The 22,620-nt window shown below is 38.4% G+C and overlaps 2 protein-coding genes across 6 annotated transcripts in view; both read left to right on the plus strand.

Moving 5' to 3' along the window:
- LOC141389381 (uncharacterized) overlaps nucleotides 1–22,620 on the plus strand; it is a 540,923-nt gene that overhangs the window by 208,120 nt on the left and 310,183 nt on the right. The window lies entirely within an intron of this gene.
- LOC141389384 (neprilysin-4-like) lies at nucleotides 8,604–10,733 on the plus strand. The gene has a single exon (XM_073960819.1). The coding sequence runs from the start codon at nucleotides 8,696–8,698 to the stop codon at nucleotides 10,499–10,501; it is 1,806 nt and encodes a 601-aa protein (XP_073816920.1). The 5' UTR covers nucleotides 8,604–8,695; the 3' UTR covers nucleotides 10,502–10,733.

Genomic DNA, 22,620 nt, shown 5'->3' on the forward strand with positions numbered 1-22,620 from the left:
GCTTTTATTCGAATTGCAGCAAGTCTTTCATTCACTGGAGTGAAGCTGGATACCAAACTCATGCTTTACGTCATGGCAGCTATAATACAGTGTGTCACCTTTAGGTGTTGTTGTGACGCCTTTCCCAATCCATCGTATTTCCTGTATGGCAGTAATATCGGCCTTGTACTTTTCAAGTACGTCTGCCAATGCGAAGACTGCACCTTCTCTATAAAGAGTGCGAACATTCCACGTGCAGATTCGCAGATCATGGTCCTTAAAACGTTTGCGGGGTTCGTCAACTTTAGAGGGGGTTGTTTTTCTTTTCTTTCGTTTTTTCATAGTATGCGGTTACTAACCCGACGCCCGAACCCAAGTTTTTAACGTTCTTATGGGAGAACGCGCGGCACATGTTAGCTCACTACCTTTAACGGGTGTAGGGTGTCCAAAAAACCGGTTTTTCCAAACAAAACGGTTTTCGGTTAACCGAAATTTTCAACTTTTTCAAAAACCGGTTTTCGGTTTTCAAAAATCTTCAAAACCGGTTAACCGGTTTAAACCGGTTTTGTAAAACAGGTACAAAATTGCTCATAATTGATAAATATTTGATTCAAAATGTGCGGAAAGGGGTAAATTAAGTATAAGGACTTCGTTATTATATAATTATCCCATAATATCCCTGTTATTTGACATTCAACATGGAAGTGGGGACAGCAAAATTACGACTGAAATTGTGCTCTAAGAAAAGTAAAAAACCCTTACATATATAAACTTGTGTACCAAAAGAATTAAGTTTACATTTTATTAAGTCTGGATTCTCCCTCATGCGTTGAGAACCTCAAATTATCGTGCCGAAATCAAACATGCATTTTTTATTGTTAGCTTTTACAACCTTAAATTCGACATGTTCTTAGTTTACTGTACTAATTCAAAAACATATGAGTAACGTCATTCAAACTACCTTGTGATATTACGTATACGCAGTTGTTTCATAGATCGTTCAGTTGAACTAGATTGACACAACTATATATTTTACACAAAATATTTTTCAAATTTAAAGGTATCTGGCATTTACAACTTGACCCGTTCCTTGTGTTAGTTAAGTTTAGTTTACTTTCAATAATGCAATTTTAATTTTATATTAAAAATATTACTATTTTTTAAAACCGGTTAACCGACACAAATAACCGGTTTTTTCGGTTAACCGAAAATGACGTTTTTGGCAAAAACCGGTTTCGGTTTCGTAACTCAAAACCGGTTAACCGGTTAACCGGTTTCGGTTTTGGACACCCTAAACGGGTGTTAAAGGCAGTTCCCCAGGTGACACCATGGGGAGGTCAGTGTCCACTTGAGATGAAAGAGGGACCAAGATAAATCCTGGGCTTTGCCATGTTAAAACCGGTCAGGACCGTTGCTTGGTATCTTCCATCCCCTACGTCACCCTGGACAAAATACTACGAAGGCCAAGTTTTGGACCGAATCGGGTGATCTGTTTGAGAGTTATTATCCAGCCAGCCGGACATACATTGCTAAATCGACTCCAAATTGTCTATATTATACCCCCCCCACTATAATATGGAGGACATTAATAATTTATCATTTCGTTTGTAAAATATCGAAATATTCGTCGGATACCCTATAAAGTATATCGTCTCCTGAAATGCCCAAAGACGTAATCCTCGACGCAACCCTTTGAGGGTTACGTCTCTGGGCATTTCAGGATCCTATATATATTCTTGATCAGCAAGAAATTCTATGTCGAAATAGCCATGTCCGTCCGTCTGTTGAAATCAAGATACAGGTAGCAATTTTTATATCCTCAGCATTTATGCTAACGAGGATATAAACACTTTCATACGGGCAAAATGTGCCTCATCCAAATAATGGTTTTACACCTCAAGTATGTTTAAACGAAATGTGTTTCAGACAATTTGGAGTTGATTTAGCCATGTCCGTCCATCTGTCTGTCTGGCTGGCTGGAGCGCACGATAACTCTCGAACGGATCAACCTATTCGGTCCAAAATTTGTCTTTCGTAATATTTTGTCCAAACTTAGTTTAAATTCGAAGATGGGTTATATTGGTCCACTCCTTCCGGTACCTCCCCCACAAAAGTTTAAAAATGTTCGGAAAATTTGTGCGCACGATAACTTTTGAAGGTATTAACGGATTTCGTCCATACTTTCCATATCGTGAACTTCCTACCAATATGGACTCAATCGGTCCACTCCTTCGGCTACCTCCCACACAAATTTTGGATAAATTTACTTTAAGATCTGCTCTCGAATTACTTTGATTTTTGTTGAAGCAACTTGCATTCTCTGCTTCAATTACGACAGTAAACGTTTTTCATGGGCAAGTCCATACATCTTGATAAAACAGCCCGAAAGTTGCAAAAAAAACCCCTATGACACCATATGTAGTGGTTGTAGAGCTCGAACCGAATACTGCGTTCGTCCACACTTTGGATATTGTAATATTTCTTCGAATATCAGATGAAATTCGAAGGTAGTGCTTATAGGTCCACTGCTTCCGGTACCTCTCCCACAAAAGTTCGAAAATTTTCGCTAAAATAATAAGCGCAATATCTCACAAACGTAGCAACCGATTTGGTCCAAATTTTCGATTTCGAAATATTTTGTCTAGGCTTAGTTTATGTTCAATTTGGGCCCTATCGCTCCAATCCTTGGGGTACCACCCATACAAATGTTCAACATATTTGTGTTGTTAAGGGTCTGTTCGAGGATCCTTTGGATATTTTTACCAAAGATTTTCCTAGTGGCCCAATATTATGCTTTTCGTAGGCTGGCATAATTTTGAGCTTTAATCCAATTCATATTTCTGTCGGTTCATACGCCCATAATTGTTTTTTTTTTTTGAAAAAAAGTATTTCAATCCACACAGGCTGAGGGTATATCTCTGCCGGCAAGGCCGACTGATACTTTTTTACTTGTTAAAATAGAATTTTATAATTTGGTATAGATGTTTTTATTACTCCTGGGTATTGCAAATGGGCTATATAGATCAACGTTTTCCGTATTTTGAAGGTTGTGGTCTCAATAATCCACCGAAATGGCAAATTTGGTATTTAGTCTTTGTTGGGGGTATTCTACTTTCCCCACTAAATTTGTCGGTATAGGTTCACGCCTTCATATAGCCCCCATAGAGCGGTACCTCCCGATTTTCGGTATTTTGAAGGTTGTGGCCTCAATAATCCACTGAAATGGCAGAAATTTGGTATGTAGTCTTCATTTGCGGAATAAAATTTTCCATAACAAATTTGTCGGTATAGGTCCACGCCTTCATATAGCCCCCATAGAACAGTACCTCCCTATTTTCTGTATTTTTATGGTTCTGGCCTCAATATTCCACCGATATAGCTGAAATTTGGTATTTAGTCTTCATTTGGGGTATACAACTTTCTTCCTGAAATATGTAGGTATAGGTCCTCGCCTTCGTATAGCCTCCATAGTACGGTATCCCCGATTTTCGGTATTTTGAAGGTTGTGACTTTAATTTGATATTTAGTCTTCGTTGGTGGTATAAAACTTTCCCCCAGAAATTAATTGGTACAGGTCCACGCTGTCATATAGCCCCTACACGCAGAGAAAAAATATTTATCGCTTTTGTTGGAACAAAAATATATGTTTTGGTTCCAAAAATGTATTTGTTTTCTTCAAACATTGTAATCCAAATCCAAAAATACCATCTTTTGTTCCAAACATAGAAAACAAAAACAACTTTCGAATTTCCGCAATATTGTTAAAATCGTTAACAATACCGATTGTAGGAACTATCATAATCTAATTTTGTTTACAAAAAGTATTGTCAATACAGAAAACCAGCCCAGAAATTTTTGATTTGAGTGCATATACTTCTCATATACACTTTTCGCATAACTTGGATATAAATGTCGCGTATAATATTGCAATCATTGATGAACACAATACATGGTTTGCTACATTGGCTGACAACAAAGACAAACAAAAAGCCACAAGAACCCACCACAACATAAGGAATAATTAAACACCATAACAAACATGAAAAGGAAAGAAGAATGAAACAAAACAGAAACAAATAAAAACAAGAGTCTCACAAGTACATACACACAAAAACAAAGGTAAAGGCAGCATGTCATACAAACACACCACAACTCACCAAAATTGTTTTTTCAACACGGCATCGAATAGCGAGAGAAGAGAAACAAATTTTCGAAGAAAAGAGAGAAATATTGTTCAGTTGACACAAACTATTTTTGGATTTACAATACTACATGAGGAATCCAACAATATGTTAACAATACATATTTTGCTCTTGGAATATTGTTGGATCAAACATATTTTTTTCTCTGCGTGTATATGGAGGTAAATACCTCTCCGACTGACATTCGTCGGTATAGCCTGTTTCGATATAGCCTCTATAGAACGATACCTCCCGATTTTCTAATTCTGAAGGTTGTGACGTCAATATACTACTGAAATGACTGAAATTTGATATTTATTTTTCCATGCGGTTACAAAATATAGTAGAAGACAATTATCAGAATAAATTCACGTCTTTCTATATCCTCAATAGAAGCGTACCTCTTGATATCGTTTTTTAAGGTTTTAGCCACATTATCTTATCGAAATATGTGAAATTTGGTATTTAGTATTTTTTGAGTCTAACAACTTTCCGCCAGAAATTTGTCGGTATAGATCGACGTTTTGATATAGCCCGCATAGAACGGTACCTCCCGGGTTTCGGTATTTTGAAGGTTGTTTTACCGAAATTGCTGAAATTTCGTATTTAGTCTTATTCATAAACGAATGGAAACTATTTGTTCCATTTTACTTCAATACAATTCGTGTTGGAGGGTACAACAAGTTCGGCACGGCCGAACTTAACGCCGTACCTACTTGTTTTTTGCAACATGTTGTCCTCGCAGACCCTATGAAGACGGCACATTTTGACATTTTTGCGGGAAATAGTCGTAGTGATTCTGATTAAAACAGTATTTTTTCTTAGGGGGCCCATACTTACTGAAATAATGGTTAGAAAGATCATAAAACCTACTGGCACTAACAAAAGCACTTGAAATGGGTATCCGATAATGTCCAAGCTTTGATGAACTAAATGGGAGCACTTCTTTTGCTAACTATCACAAAAAATCTATTTCTTATTTAGTCTTATTCATAAACGAATGGAAACTATTTGTTCCATTTTACTTCAATACAATTCGTGTTGGAGGGTACAACAAGTTAATGCCGTCCCTACTTGTTTTTTGCAACATGTTGTCCTCGCAGACCCTATTACGACGGTACATTTTGGCATTTTTGCGGGAAATAGTCGTAGTGATTCTGAATAAAGCAGTATAATGTTTCTCAGTGGGCCCATACTTACTGAAATAATGCTTCGAAGGATCAAAAACAAACCTACTGCCACTAACTTAAGTTGGAGTTTAAACTTAGCCTAAATTAACAAAGTATGGACGAAGAAATCCTCTCACTGAGTGTGAATGGAGTCAGTTGACAGTGCACCCAATTTTCAAAACGGTAATATTTAAACATTTGTAAACTATTTATTCAGGTAAAAGACAATTGGTATGTTCCAGAAATGGAAGAATCTATTAAATTTGTACTATTTTTTATTTTTGACAACGTAAAGAACAAATGGTTATCGTAGTAAAAATGTGTAGATTCTTGCAGGTTCAGGAACAGGGATAATATGTTGGTTGTGTTATGGCTGGATCTACATCCTCATATAAAAAACCAAACATTGTGCAATATAGTGAAAAGACTGTGCAGTTTCTGTAAAAAATAATTATTTATTGGCGGGTTGTCCTTCTTTTTTTTTTCAATAGAAATTTTCAAAATATTCAGCCACCAATCTAACAGACTCTTTTTCAAAAAAATATAAGCAAATATTATTTTATTACCCACTACAACAGGTACCCTAAAAAACTTTCAACACTTTGCAAGGAACTTCTCGAATCATGCAATTTTTAGGAGTACGAAAAGTTGAGTATTCTTTTTTGTAAGCCAATGTTTCCCGAAACAAAGTCTCAAAAAATCCTAGCAAAATTTTTAAATTGACATAAGTGGAATAATCTTTTACAAAGTAATGTAAACAAGCTACCATCTGCATTACATGTGGGCTGCAAAACAATAGGTTACTTCTTTCAGATTCTAGAAAGCAAATTCCTTTTTTTTAACATAACAGTGTGTGTGTCTGAATACAATACCGAGAATTCCGAGTTCAATGCTCACCTTCGGTAAACAATTATTTGTTAGCAAAAATACCAAGTATTATTGATGTTCATCTAAGCTCACAGCTACAAATCTGTTTAGACATAATCAGAGGACAGCGTTGTCAGTACTGGGGATTTGTCCCTCAAATTGGGGAATTTTTTTCTGAAGTGGGGAAAAATAAATCGACTTGGGGAATTGCGGAATTTTTGGGAAATCTGAAAAAGATTTGGGGATTTTTGGGGAAATTCGTTTTTGGGTAAATATTTCAGATTATCTGAACATTTTAATATCAGTACGTGAATAGTAGTAGCGCACGCGCAACGCACAAAAAAACATACGTCATATACTAACTGGTCACAGTTGTAATAACACTGTGACACAAAATGGAACTCAAAGTCTGGGGGTGTTGGAAAATTTCTTTTGGAGATGAAAGCCCTTGATTAGTAAACTAAGAACCCAAAAGGACATTTTCGCCATAGGTCAAGTTTCTGAGATATCGCGCGATGAAGTTTTTGATTTTTTCCCTATAATACTTGGAAAAATAGCTCCATATCTCTGTTTGGCGTTGTTGTAGCTTCGTATTGAAGTGACATGTCTTCAGTCAAATCGATTGGCGAATCTTTTTGTAGAACATTTCATTCTTCTAACTCAATGCCTTTCACGTCCTTTTCGTCCTTTATTTCTTGAACCGTAGTGAAAGTACCACAAGATGAGATTTTTCAGCATCCAAATATTCTACAAAAATGTTGCTCAGAAGATTTTAGGTACAGTTCTCTTTGACAACTAATCGATTTTGTCCAGTTTTCAATGTCATTTTTGATATTTATTCGGACTTGGTTCAGAATTAAACTATGTTTTGTTTTTCTGTATATTCGTTATTGGTTATGTATAGGTATGTAAACATAACAATTGGTTATTGCTTATGTGGACATCTGGGGTGCTTCTGAAATATTTACCACAAATAGCTCTTGTAATGATGAACACATTAATAACAAATTTTCTAGGAGGATAGATCCGGTTATCTTAGTTTTTGAACCGGATATTCCGACATTAAAACCGATATTTTTACCGGTTTTAAGTAACTGATTAAACTTATATGTATGCCATTAAAAAGCTTATAGAGTTTTCAATCAAATAAAATTAATTCGCTTATGAAAACTTTGCTAGTTGAAGTTCTAGAACAAAAAACCCGTTTTCTAAAACCGTTTTAAGGAAAAATAGCAATACGCGCAAATATGGAGATCAAAGGCTGAGGGGGTGAAAAATTATTTTTGGCGATGAATGTCGATGAAGATAATATGATGAACCCGGAAGGACAGTTTTGCCATAGGTCGAACCGAGTCCGAATAAATATCAAAAATGACAATGAAAACGGGACAAAATCGATTAGTTGTCAAAGAGAACCGTACCTAAAATCTTCTGAGCAACATTTTTGTAGAATATTTGGATGCTGAAAAATCTCATCTTGTGGTACTTTCACTACGGTTCAAGAAATAAAGGACAAAAGGACTTGAAAGGCATTGAGTTAGAAGAATGAAATGTTCTACAAAAAGATTCGCCAATCGATTTGACTGAAGACATGTCACCTGAAAACGAAGCTACAACAACGCCAAACACAGATATGGAGCTATTTTCCCAAGTATTATAGGAAAAAAATCAAAAATTTCCTTTTGGGTTTTTAGTATATTCACCATGGGCTTTCATCTCCAAATGAAATTTTCCACCCCCAAAAATGCTGCTTTGAATGCACAGTGTTATTTATAACAGCTTTGAAGTGTTATCATGCGGTTCGGCAATGTACCGTATAGTAGAACAATGGGTTGAAATGAAATACAATTTTTCCATCATTTCAACTGCTGACCTACAGTTCATCGCCGAGTCCTGGCTGAAATACTCAGGAAATGTCGCCAACATTACTGAGGGACATTTGGTTATCGTTGAAAATTTGATGTTGTCTGGCCTGGGAATCGAACCGCAGACCTTCTGAGTGCAAGCGGGTGTGCATACCATTGCACCACGGTGGCACCCATAGATAAAACATTAACAGCCTTAACTCTGCGTTTGTCTATGACATAAAACTACTTTTGATTTTTTTTTGTAATAATTTGTTAAAAAATAGTTGATTTTTGATGATTTTTTGGTGATTTTTTTTGGGAAATTCAATAAAATCTGGGAAATTGTGGGGAAAAGTTTTGAAGACGTTGAAAAATTCTGGTAACGTTGTTGGAGCGACCTTAAATAGCTAGATTTCTATGGCTACAAATAAGTTATGGAATATTTTTTATTTAGGCTATTTCATCTTAAAACCACAATATTTTACTTTGAATTCAGTCAATGTTTGATAACCTTTCTAACCCATTTAAACAGAAATTTGTTTTGCTCATGCAGTGAGAGCGACAAATTTCAAAACGACGGCAGTTTTCTAAGACAATCCGAAACGTATTAAACATAATCGAGAGCATTCAAATAAAAAATAAAAAGCAAACAATGACAAGCAGTTTACAATGCCTACTACTACTCCTGGTTGTGGTGTTGCTATCCTCTGCCCAGGGAGCTACGGTTAGCCGTGACGAACAAAGACAACGACGCCAAAAATCTGAAGATATACGGAAGTACATGAACCTGTCAGCAAACCCTTGCCATGATTTCTATGATTTTGTGTGCGGCAATTTCAATCGATACAATCCCACCGAGATCCAGGTGGATATATTTTCCATGTTGGAAAAGGAATATGAACGCAAACAGTTAAATGCCCTAACCCGCGAATCGCCCGGTGACACGGAAATGGAAAAGAATGTAAGGAATTTCTACAAGTCCTGTTTGAGCATCGATATGAATGTGTTGCAGAATAAATTGAAGAATATTGTGGCAGAATTTGGAAAAATGCCCGCCCTGGAGGGGGACAAGTGGAGAGAACAAGAGTTCGATTGGTTGAAGACGGTGGCCGAGATTGCCCACAAATATGATGTGAAGCTGATATTAAATTATGAAATGTCAGCCGAAGGTTTGGATGGTAAACGTTTGACACTGGGTTTGGAGAATTTGCATGAAAGTTTGGCCGCCACCATTATACGCACCAAACATGGCTTCAGTGAGCAAATGGTGATTGCCAGTAAATTGAAAAGCTATTTGGGTTTGAGTGAGAGTAATGCCCAAAAAGTTGCCAAGGATATTGCGGAGTTTAAACAAAGTTTATCCGCAGCTTGTCCAGCTGATGTAGCGAGCAAGTCTACCACTTTCACTAACATACAACGTAAATATTTACCCGATATTGATGTGAGACGTTATTTACAACTAGCCATGGGTTCAGCACCAGCTGGCCAATTGAAAATTGATGACTATTTGGCAAATTGTCAACAAAATGTAATGAACACCTTGAGACGGACTTCACGACGCACCTTGGCCAACTATATCTTCTATTATCTGCTAAAGCCCTTTATGATGCTCCATGTACCCAGTCAACAGCAGGAGCTGTGTAAAATTGAGACAGCCACACATTTTTCAAGTGAAATGGATTTCATGGCCTATCGCAAGGAGGTGTCCCAACAAATGGAAAATGATTTGAAAACATTTTGGATTACCATCAAAACAACATTTCAAAATATTCTGCAATCCCCACGCCTAAGTTGGATAAGGAATAACACCCGCCGTACCGCCCTGGATAAGTTGAGGGCCATGAAATTGGAGTTTGGTCAATACGAGAGGAACATGTTTGCCGAGAAATATCGCCAATTGAAGCTTTATCGCAATGATTACATACAAAATATGAAAGCCATTTTGGCCTACAAAGCCCAGCAGGCCCGCAATAGACTAAGCGTTGCCGCTCAATCCAACAAGGTGGCTGAAAGGGAGGGAAGTCCATTTAACAGTCGTCAAAAGAACACAGTCATCTTTCCCGTCTCGTCATTGCAGCCCCACTATCTTTGGTCCGGTTCATCGCCCAACGCCCTGAAATTTGGCACCTTGGGTTTCTTGGCCTCACACGAGATGATACATGGCTTCGATGACAAGGGCATCTTCTATGATAATCGTGGCCAATTTAAACGTTGGTGGGACAACTATTCATTTTTGGATCTCTACAGCCGCATGGATTGTTTCACGGAACAATATAAGAAATATAATTATTTGGGTGAATCCCAATCGGAAAATATTGCCGATAATGGTGGTCTCCGTTTGGCTTATGAGGCCTATAACAAATGGTATGGTGATAAATTACGTTTCCATCAAGATGTGGGCGAGGAAACATTACCGAATTTGAATTACAACAACAAGCAGTTGTTCTTTATTGCTTAAGGTCAAATGTTTTGCAGCAACACCAATGCCGATTTGAATACCTTGGATACATCAGCCTTTGGCCATGTCCCGCACAAATATCGTGTAAATGGTCCCCTATCTAATTTGGAAGAATTTTCGCGGGAATTTAATTGTCCCCGCGGTAGTGGCATGAATCCAACAAAGAAATGTGTTATGTATTAATTTTGTAGTTGTAAATAAATCAAAATAAACATTTATGTATAAATATTAAGGGTGTCTGTGATGATTTTAGAGTTTTTTTTTTAAAAATTTACGGGACACAAAGATTTTAGTAACATAATTTTCTTTCTGCAAGTAAAGAAGTAAAATTTTAAATTTTTTTGGGAGCAGACAAATCTTTTTTTTAAATAAAAAAATCAAATGTCGTTCGTTGGTATCTGCATCAGTTGAGAACGGGTGGACCTATTTTGATTTTTATTGAAAAAAAATCGACTACGCATACTTTTTCAATTTCAATTTTTATACCCCTAACGGTCAAAATTGGGTGCCACCGTGGTGCAATGGTATGCACGCCCGCCTTGCAAGCAGAAGGTCGGGGGTTCGATTCTCCGGCCAGGCAACATCAAACATTTTTCAACGGTGGCAAAATACCCCTCAGAAATGTTGGCGAAATTTCCTGAGTATTTCAGCCTTGAAAAACTTCTCCAAAAGTGGTGTCTTAAGACACGCCGTTCGGACTCGGCGATAAACAGTAGGTCCCATATCATTGAGCTAAATATGAATCGGGGTTCACTCATTGATATGAGAGAAGTCTCCCTTGTCCCGTATGGGATGTTGTGGAACAATGTTTTGTGTTGTTTAACGGTCAAAATTTGCTCATCGAAATAATGGTTTTAGACCCCAAGTATGTTTGGACGAAATCCATTTCAGACAATTTGGAGTCGATTTAGCAATGTCCGTCCGTTCGGCTGGGTGTAGCGCACGAAAACTCTCGAACGGATTAGCCGATTTGGACCAACATTTGGGTTTCGTAATATTTTGTCCAAAGTTAGTTTAAATTCGAAGATGGACCATATCAGCCACAGCCTCGGGTACCTCCCCCGAGGTATGCGCACGATAACTCTCGAAGGGACCAACCGTAGTATGGACTAACTTCGCACATCGTAATATTTCTACTAGACATAGATCAAATCCGAATATGGACTATATCGGTCCACTCATTCGCGTACTTCCCACACAAAATTTCGGAAAAGTGCTGTTTGAGACCTCCTATCGAATCCTTTTGATTTTTTTGTAACAACTTGTTCGCTGCCCCACTACGACGGTACAAATTATTTCAGGGGCAAGTTTATACTTCCACCTATGGCACCATGTGTAGTGTAGTATATCTTGGGAAAACTTAAATCAAGTTTTAGGATTGGCTATATCGGACCGCTCCTTTGGGTACCTCCCCCATAAAAGTTCAAAACTTTTCGTTAAAATGGTGCGCACGATAACTTTCGAAGGCAGTCCATACATCTTGAGAAAATGACTCGAAAGTTGTAAAAAAACCCTCCGGCCAGCATGCACCACCTTCCAATTTCACCACAAGCTACGCGCACGGCAACACTTGAACCGAATACTGTGTTGGTCTACACTTTGCATTTCGTAATATTTCTTTGAATGATAAATAAACTTCGAAGGTGGAGCTTATAGGTCCACTACTTCCGGTAGAAATAGCATAGAATATGTTGGTATAATTTTCAAACATATCCGAACAATACTGCTAGAGATATGAGCTTTGGAAGGAAAGCATTTAGTATAACCTCAGCATTTATGCTAACGAGGTACAGTGTGCCTCATCGAAATAATAGTTTTAGACCCCAAGTATATTTGGACGAAATCCGTTTCAGACAATTTGGAGTTGATTTATCCATGTCCGTTGGTCTGTCTGTCTGGCTAGTGCGTACGATAACTCTAGAACGGATCAACAAGTTCGGTTCAAAAATTGGCTTTCGTAATGTTGTTATATCGGTCCACTCCTTCCGGTACCTCCCCCACTGTTCAGGCAAACGGCTGAATGAACGTGAGAATGCTGGTGAAGATTTGGATACACTTCACCTTGAATGTGTTGGTGACAATTTGCCCTCGAGAGCCCAATCAAAATCTAAAACATTAACTCGTCTTAGATTTATTAGCGTACAAAAAAACTTTGAAGGAAAGAACAAACGCAATGAAACAGGTTACTCAGTGGTATAATTTAAAACTTATTATTCAGTTTATTCAATGTCTTCTTAAGTAGTTACTCTGTAGGATTCAACCTTTCTCCTTGAAGTCAAAATTAGAATAGAAATTATAATTCAATGATTTGGAGGAAGTTTACAAGATGGCTAATTAGAGAAGGTCGATATGTGTAATTACTAACGAGTAACGAGAAAAGGTTTAACTAAGTATCTCGATAACATTAAAAGTAAATAGTACATTGATAGTGATGAGGTTTAGGATGAGGTAGATTGTAAAGTACAGCGGTTGAAGTTTTAACGTAAACATTCCGCCCCCCGGTAGCAAGGCGGCTTTAATCTAAATATAACAATTCATGGGAAAGGTAGGTAGTTGCGTTAAGAAATTATGTTATTAATATGTAATACTGATTAAAGATATTAGATAATTTGGTTATAATTCAAGTGGTTTTTATAAAGTTGTAAGAGCAACAGCTTGTTTTAAGGTACTTTTTCTAAAAATACAAAGTAGAAATATATATAGCTGTTAATATACTTTTACTCTAAGTGGAGAAGGTTCCGTAGAGTACTAGACCGAAAAGTGTATTTTGCGCTGTAGGTAGTCCATGGCGAATGAAGATACCGTCCATTATGATTTTCGAGTAGATATCAACCCCAATGACGATGTCAACAGAAGAGGCTTTGAAGAAATGACTGTCAGCCAAAACGAAATTTTGGAACTTATGCTTTGAAGACTCTGGCAATGATTCCTTTGGTGTAGTAATGCCTATGCGGTTCCGCATGCGTAGCGTAGCTTCTATTTTAACACCAGAATTGACACAGGACATCAAAGTAACGGGACACATTACTTCATCTTCCAGTTCGATCGTGGTCAAACCCGCCTTATCCACAAATCCTTTGGAAATTGAACTCATGGGGGCTGCCGAATCCAGCAAGCATCTCGCCAAATGTTTGCCATTTGATCCACAGATTTTAACAACTACAGTAGGAAGTAGTGGTATAGCATTTTGCCGAAGGAGTGCTGATAAGGATGTAATGCTGGATGCGGACGTTAGTTTTGGCATTGGACGCATATCCTTTGGAGGATCAGTAGCAGTGGAACTGCTTTGTGGAGAAGTCGCTGAAGGGGTTTTAGTTCTCGAGGTTGTTTTCCTGGTTTGTAGTCGCGAATGCTGATGTAGCAAAGAGTGATGCTTTTGGTGGCAGTATCCACATCCCGTAGTGGTGAAACACGTTCCCTGTGAATGTGTATGTGCCAGACAATTGACGCAGTATCCGTATTTTTTTACAGCATCGAATCTCTCAACGGAGTTCATGGCACGAAACTTCCAGCATGATTTCAACGGATGCTTTTTGCGACACAACCTGCAGGCAAATTGGGAGTGACGAGCAGACGACTGGCTCTTCATGTTAAGATTAATAAGTAGAACTGAAACGAAAAAAGTAATTAATAAAAAAGTGAACGGGTTAGGTGGATAAGGACAATTGAAAACGGTTGGATAAAAGATTGAAAATGGAACAATTTTAGCATTCATCAGAAGGTAGAATAACCAATTTGGTGATTGGCCGGGTGATCGATCCTTTTTGAGTGATTATATCAGCGACTCTTACTCTTCGGTCATTGCCATGGTAGACACGAGCCACCCTGCCAAGCCGCCAACAATTCGGAGGAAGATTTTCTTCTTGGATGACAACCAGCATGTCTTCCTTGACATTGATTTCTGGCTTTTTCCATTTGGTTCTTTTCTGAAGTTCCTTCAGATACTCATTCTTCCATCTGGTACAAAAATGATGATACAACGAACGAATTCTTTGCCAGCGATTTTTGATAGACATTGGAAGTTGAGAACTCTCTGGTTCCAAAGGAGTTAGTAAAGGAGAACCAATTAAAAAATGTCCAGGAGTGAGTGCTGTAAAATCAGATGGACTTTGAGAAGATGGGGATATAGGCCTGGAATTAAGACAAGCTTCTATTTTAGTCAGTAACGTCTGGAATTCTTCATAAGTATATTTTGTAACGCCGGCAATTTTTCTGAAGTGCTGTTTAAAGCTTTTGACGCCGGCTTCCCAGAGTCCCCCCATGTGGGGAGCTCCGGGAGGTATGAAATGCCAGGTTAGATTTTTGTGGGCGTAATTTGAAACTACTGCTTGAGTGGATGTGTCGATAAAGTCTTTTGCGATTTTCTTGGATGCACCGACGAACGTAGTACCATTGTCGGAGTGCATATGGAGGGGACAGCCACGGCGTGAAACAAAACGACTGAAGGCTGCTAAAAAATTGGAAGTGGATAAATCGGACGTTGCTTCAAGGTGTATTGCCTTGGTGGAAAAACAGACAAATACACACACATATCCTTTTGTAATACGGCAGTATCTTCCGGTATAACTCTTGATGTCAAAAGGCCCAGCAAAATCAAGACCCGTATGAACGAAGGGTCGAGAAATTTCGCACCGTTCTGGAGGTAATGCAGCCATCAGCTGTTTTTGACAACGTCGTTTATAAATTACGCAGATTTTACAGCTTCGGATTACGGATTTTATAAGATTTTGGACCTTTGGAATCCAGTATTGTGTACGGATCAAACGAAGGACAAGTTGATTACCGCCATGAAGACTTATTAGATGCGTATATCGAACTAACAGTCTAGAATATTGACATTCATATGGGACAATTATTGGATGTCTTTCGTCATATGATAGTTCTGGACATGCTTCAAGTCGTCCACAGATCCGCATGAGACCTTCAGAATCCATGAATGGATTCAAATTGAGCAATTTACTAGAAGAAGGAATGGCTCTCTTGGAACACAGAGCCATATATTCATTTGGATAAAATAGCTTTTGATATAGGATTACTAATTTCTTACGGACATGGTTGATTTCTGAAGCCATTATTATATCACCATACCGTTGCCGATGGGATTTGTACCGTGGATGAGTGCTATTAATGAATCGGTACACATACGACATAATCCTTAAAGCCCGTGGGTAGGATGAGAAGTTCTTTAAATAATCGGTAAAGCTCTCAAAATAGGAAAAATGAACCTTTATTAATTTTTTCTCCAAGTCAGTTGGTGGGATATCTTTAGGTGGATTTGTTTTCCATTTTCTACTGGATTCTGCTAGCCATGATGGGCCTTTCCACCAAAGGTTGTTTTGGAGTAGATCCTGTGGATATGTGCCTCTACTAGCGAGGTCCGCTGGGTTATGTTCCGAATCGACATGGTGCCAGCTCGGAGGGTTAATGACCTGGATGATTTTTGACACCCTATTAGCCACAAACGAGTTCCAGTGACATGGAGGTTTGGCTAACCATGAAAGCACAATCGTGGAGTCCGTCCAACAAAATAAGGAGTAATTGTGGATATCGAATTGTGTCACTATGTTATCAATTAACTCGGCAAGGAGAGTGGCAGCACATAACTCTAATCTAGGAATAGATAAAGTCTTAATCGGTGCCACTTTTGTTTTGGAGACGACGAGGTGAGTGGAAACAGCGTTAGGACTAACTATTCGAATGTATAGTACGGCTGCATAAGCTCTTTCGGATGCGTCCGAAAATCCATGGAATTCGACTTCATGGTCTGGGACAAAACCGATCCACCGGGGTACTTTAATATTATTGATCGCTGCAAAGGAGGATTGAAAAGCTTTCCACAATTTAAGGGATTCGGATGAGATTTCCTCATCCCATTCAATTTTGTCTAGCCATATTCTCTGCATTAGTATCTTTGCGAGAATAATGACAGGTGAGATCCACCCTGCTGGATCAAAAAGCTTAGATATTTCGGACAGAACCTCTCGTTTTGTATAGGAAGAATTATTGGAAAAAGTAGCGGCAGAAAAATAAAATTCATCAGAGAATGCATTCCAACGAATGCCTAGCATTTTCGCCGCACAGTTGTCGTTAAAGTCCAAGAAACCTTCATTTAGAAGATCTCCTGGTGACAAGTTTGACAGTATTCTCTGAGAATTCGATGTCCACTTTCTCATATTGAATCCTGCCGACTTCAAAGATTGTATCAACTCATGTACTGTAGAGATTGCCGTTTGGATATCATGAGCTCCAGCTAAGGCATCATCTACATACATACAATTCTTCAGGACATGGCTAGCTAATGGATACGAACTTTGGACGTCATTGGCTAATTGGATTAATGTGCGTATGGCAAGATATGGTGCACAGTTGACGCCAAAGGTGACCGTTCGTAACTCATAGTCCCGTAGTGGTTCAGAAGGATCTTTTCGAAAAAGAATTCGTTGAAATGGAGTTTGAGAAGGAGACACTAGGATTTGACGGTACATTTTTTCTATGTCCCCACTGAAGACATAACGATAGAACCGCCATTTTAGAATGAGAATCGTCAAATCATTCTGTAAAGATGGACCGGTGTGAAGGATGTCATTAAGACTGTTACCATTAGAGCTAGGGTAGGACGCGTTAAACACAACACGGACCTTAGTTGTAGAGCTGTCAGGCTTTACCACAGCATGATGTGGCAAATAGTAATGACATGGAAACTCTGTGAAGGAAGGAGAAACCACCGGGGTCATATGCCCTAATGTTAAATATTCATCAATATTGTGATCATAGTCCCTTTTCAAATCTGGATTTTTTAATAGACGACTTTCGTTTCGTATGAATTGGGCCATGGAACCCTTTCTGGACTGACCCAGTCTTAATGAGTGGGGATATCCTTCCTTAAATGGAAGTGAAACTATATATCTACCTGTCTCATCTCGAGTTGTTGTTTTTTGGTAGAGCTCTTCGCAGTATTTTTCAGCCTTGGACATTACACGCTGTTGTGGAATATTCTCCACCCCCCAAAATTGCGAAATCGTAGTGTTTAACGAAACTTCGCAAAAGTAGGATACGCATGTGGAAAATGTTTTACGGGGTTTCGTGGGAATGGGACCACTAAGAATCCATCCAAAAACTGTCTCCTGGGCGATTAGTGATCCGCAAATGACTCGCTGACACCCAGATAACATTATGGAGGGTAGTAGATCTGCACCCAGAAGGATGTCAATCTTGGAGCTATGATAGAAGTATGGGTCCGCTAGGTTTAGCGGAGGTAATGAGGAGACAACATCAGACGCTATGGAACTTGACGGGAGGTTATTGGAAAGATGAGGAACCACTAGAGCTGACACATTAATCTCGAAGTTCTCGTCCATGTAGGAACCCAAAATGAAACTACATTGTTTCTGTACGGCAGCTGAGACCGCATTGTTTAGACCAGAAACGATTGCAGATGTAGGCTTGAATGGAAGCCTGAGAGAATTAGCGAGATTTTGAGAGATGAACGTACCTTCTGATCCGGAATCGATCAGGGCCCTCGCTACATAACCGACACCAGCATGAATTATCTTCACTGCAGCTGTGCCAAGTAAAACACCATTAGAGTTTGTGGCGAAACAATTCTGAACCACCCCAGTAGAAGAGTTAGTGGACTGTAAAGAAGAATTTGGAGAAGCTTGGGAAGCGAATGGTGTGGACATGGATGTTGGTGTATTGGAAGCTGATGGAGAAGGGCTAACGGGTGTATGTGGTTGATCTACATCTTTATGCAACAGAGTGTTATGACGTTTTTTGCATTTAAAGCAAGTGTTTTTGCTCGTACAATTTTTCACAGCATGGGAGCTGGAGAAACAGTTCAAGCAGAGATTACTGCTTTTTATTGCCGCCAATCTCTGAGCATAAGTCAGTTGAAGAAATCGCGGGCATTTCCTTATGATATGGAATTCGTTGGAACATAGTCGACATTTCGTCTTACTGATGTTGGATTGATATGTCTGTATTTTACTCTTCTGATTCTTGGAGGTGGAAGTCCTAGACTTGTCTACCTTGGACTTGTGTTCACCGGGGTTTCTCATTTCGGAGACTGCCTCCAAAGTTCGGTACCTATTGGTGAGAAAGGCGTCCAGATCGGACCAATTCGGAATACTTGTTTTGTCCGATAAGGTTTGTTCCCATAATGTTAGGGTAGAATCTGGAAGGCAATTAGAGCACACGAAAATGAAAATCGGATTCCAGCTTCCAACGTCAATGTCGTAAAGCTTTAGATTGGATATACAGCAGTTTACGTCCCTCTGAAGATTCTTGAGAGAGTTTGCTGTTTCTGTTTGGATAGCGGAAAGTGAAAATAAATTCTTTAGGTGTCCATTGATGAGCACCCTTTTGTTTTCATACCGAAAACATAAGTTATTCCACGCTGATGTGAATCCGGAATTCGTTAAAAGACTTTTCTTAACGATTTCGTGTGCTTCACCTTTTTTTTGTGACAAGTAAAATAGTTTTTCCACGGAACTTAATTTGGAATTTTTAATACAAATGGCCGTGAACATATCACGAAATGTTGGCCAGGATTGGTAGTCCCCATGGAAAGTGCTTAATTCAATTGGGGGTAAGCTGAAAGCATTATTTGAACGAGGACTTGGACCTGAGGATGGGGGAGATAGAGGCTCAAGAGCTTCATTTAGTCTTGAGATGCAACGGCAGTAAGTGGAGTAGGACTTCTTATACTTATCCTTGACTGTTGCGACAATCTTGTTCTCCGTTTCCTCAGAAGATACTTCTTCGCCCTCTTCTTCCTCCTCATTTTCTAAGTCAGCTAGACATTGTTCATAAGCCTGCTTGAGACGTGACCATGTCGATTTAACTTCGTCGCTATGAGTTTCAACCAGGCAACGAGTAGTGAGAGGGAGTTCGTTGGCAAGAAGTGCTGCTTCGAATTCGACCAAACTGTCAGCTATGCGGATGAACTTGTCGAGAGACATGGCTTAGATGAGGTGAGGTAGGTTGAGGAGTAAAAAAATGGCACGGAGGGATAGTAAAATGAAATTTGATGGATGGTTTGCCACGTAGCAATAAGGCTATGGGTCAAACTGTTTAGCAGATGTACTATTTATTAGTGGCTCCTAGAAATCGGTAAATTTGATTACACGAAAATACTCAAGTATGATAAAGCTATTTACACTTGATAGTTTCAACTTATCGGCGTTGGTCAGTAGTTCAATGTTGTAATAGTGGGGAACGACTTTCACACGTGTGACAGCAAGACGAGCAAAGGTGATAAAAGTATACAAATGGTTTAGTTTTATCAACTGGAAAACAAAGGATTCAAAGGTCGACAAAAATCTCAAAATATTATAATTGGTTTAGTTCTACAACAGAGCTATTGATAAATGAATCTAAAATGTTTCTGGAAAGGGAATTTTCCACGTGTATATGTGTATGTTTGACAGGAGTTCGAGTCGTATATGAATAATATGAGCAATCCTTTGACTTTACAAGTCCTTTAAAAACGTATGGTGATAATATCCTTAAGGTAATTGTGTAATTCAATTGACAATCTTGTGGTATAATGAAATGACTCCGTTAAGGGAATCAGTTTAGTGTATATGTATATATGAAATTTGGTATTCATATAAAAAAAAAAAAACAGAAATTGTATCTATTTTAGAATATGAGTAGGCGGTCGTCTTGTTTGGGACAGAAGACTAATAGGTGACAGCCAATTCTCATGGAATTGAGAAATAAATAAAGATTAGATGTAAGATATGTTCAAAGTTTCTGCCGAAAATGATGTTGTAAATGTTATTTGAAAATGTTATATCCGAATACTTCCTTCACTTCTAGTAAGTATCTCCCATCTTATCTATAGAATATTAGATCTTGACGAGAGAAAGTATTTCGAAATGATTTAAAGACTGAAAATTGTAACGCCAATTGGGATTCGAATAATTGATCTTATAGTACGTATGCCGATTGCTTCATGAAGCAAATTAATATATATTCAAATATATATAATCTGCATAAGACAATTACTTTTTATAATCAGTACTGAACTTTTTTGTTTCAATAATCATTTACAGTGAAACTAGTCTTCACTAGGACCACTGTGCATTCGTATCTAGATGTAATACATCACTTGTGGATGCATCGAAAAATGAAAAAGATACTGTGTTACAGACAAATGCACTTGAAGTTAGAGTTGGTGAAAGTAAACAAACAGCTGATCGTTCATGAGTTCATTGAACTCAATGTGAATGGAAATAAATATAAGAACTGGAAAGATTTTGGAAATGTTCGTCTCTCTTTCTCAAGTAACAGGCAAATTTCTATAAGCTACGGAGAAAAGCAAGAACAACAAGAATGTGTGATTGACACTCCAGCTCTGTAATACCAGGGGATCAGGAGAACAATAAAGAAAATTACATGCACTCAATGGACATGCGCACTTAAACGTAGGGCACGTAGAGCGTAGAAAACCAGTTTTAGAAGGAGAGTGTAATGTATGTTGCGGGGTGGGAAGAGTGAGAGAGATGAATTGAGTTTTATTTTCGATATGCAGGAGAGTAGTGTATACTCATTGGACATGCGCACTCAACCCAGAGAGCGTTCACATTAGCCAAGAGGGCACAATGTATGACTCAGAATTGGGGGAAGCCTGAGTTGAGTTTCAAATGTAAACAGAGAGAGATCGTGAATATGTGTTACTCACATGACATGCGCATTGCAGGTCATGGATTCAGAGTGAATGAGTGACCAATTAGTGAGAACCAAGTGATGAGTGAATCTAATAATTGTTTAACACACATATATTAGGAAATGTGTGGGTGACAAATATCTACCACTGCAGCTATGAAAACCTGTGGATGGTCAATGTTATGACGCTGTTATTAGCAGATTAGTACAGAACACGTTTTTTTCGTTTTAACAGCGTCGTTTATGCTACACTTAGTGTAAAAAGTATGGCTACGGAAAACCTTATGTCTTCCTTTTATTTATTTTTAAATTAAAATATGTATTTGTGTACGTACAAAATGCCACTTGCAAAGTATTTTTTTGTTTTTGTATGTTTGGTTGCATATAAGACGAACTTACATGGAAATCGCACAAAATTTCACAGGAAAAGAAACATAAATTATGTTGGGATTTTGTTAAAAACTCACAGTTTTGATGCACTTGTATGGATAAATCTTCTGGTACCCCTCACAATTGGCAAATGTAGAATTCCAACTGGCAGATGTATGAACCCAGACTCCGGTAATTACTTCCGTCAGAACGTTCACTTGTTACCATTTAAAGGATTCCAATGTTCGTCTTTGGCATCTATTAATTTTCCTTGCTTTAAATGTCGGAAGGATTTCCTTGATAATTCGCACAACATTCATCTACTACTTTCGGCTCTATCAGTTAACGTTGCTGCTACAGCGCAACCACCAGATCTCCGTTAATGTAGGGAATAATACCACTCACTAGACTTCTTGTAATGGACTGCAAGACATGAACAAAATAAAACGTGAGCAACGTACCTATGGACATTAAAAGCTTTTGTAGCTGAAATCTCGGAGAGCGCCTTGTCGATCCGGCTCGAAGGACCAAAATGTTCAGGCAAACGGCTGAATGAACGTGAGAATGCTGGTGAAGATTTGGATACACTTCACCTTGAATGTGTTGGTGACAATTTGCCCTCGAGAGCCCAATCAAAATCTAAAACATTAACTCGTCTTAGATTTATTAGCGTACAAAAAAACTTTGAAGGAAAGAACAAACGCAATGAAACAGGTTACTCAGTGGTATAATTTAAAACTTATTATTCAGTTTATTCAATGTCTTCTTAAGTAGTTACTCTGTAGGATTCAACCTTTCTCCTTGAAGTCAAAATTAGAATAGAAATTATAATTCAATGATTTGGAGGAAGTTTACAAGATGGCTAATTAGAGAAGGTCGATATGTGTAATTACTAACGAGTAACGAGAAAAGGTTTAACTAAGTATCTCGATAACATTAAAAGTAAATAGTACATTGATAGTGATGAGGTTTAGGATGAGGTAGATTGTAAAGTACAGCGGTTGAAGTTTTAACGTAAACACCCACAAACGTTCGAAAATGTTCGGACATTTTGTGAGCACGATAACTCCGGAAGGGAG

Source organism: Musca autumnalis, unplaced genomic scaffold (assembly GCF_047663935.1).
Source record: "Musca autumnalis isolate F117 unplaced genomic scaffold, ASM4766393v1 scaffold_1, whole genome shotgun sequence".
NCBI lineage: Eukaryota > Metazoa > Arthropoda > Insecta > Diptera > Muscidae > Musca > Musca autumnalis.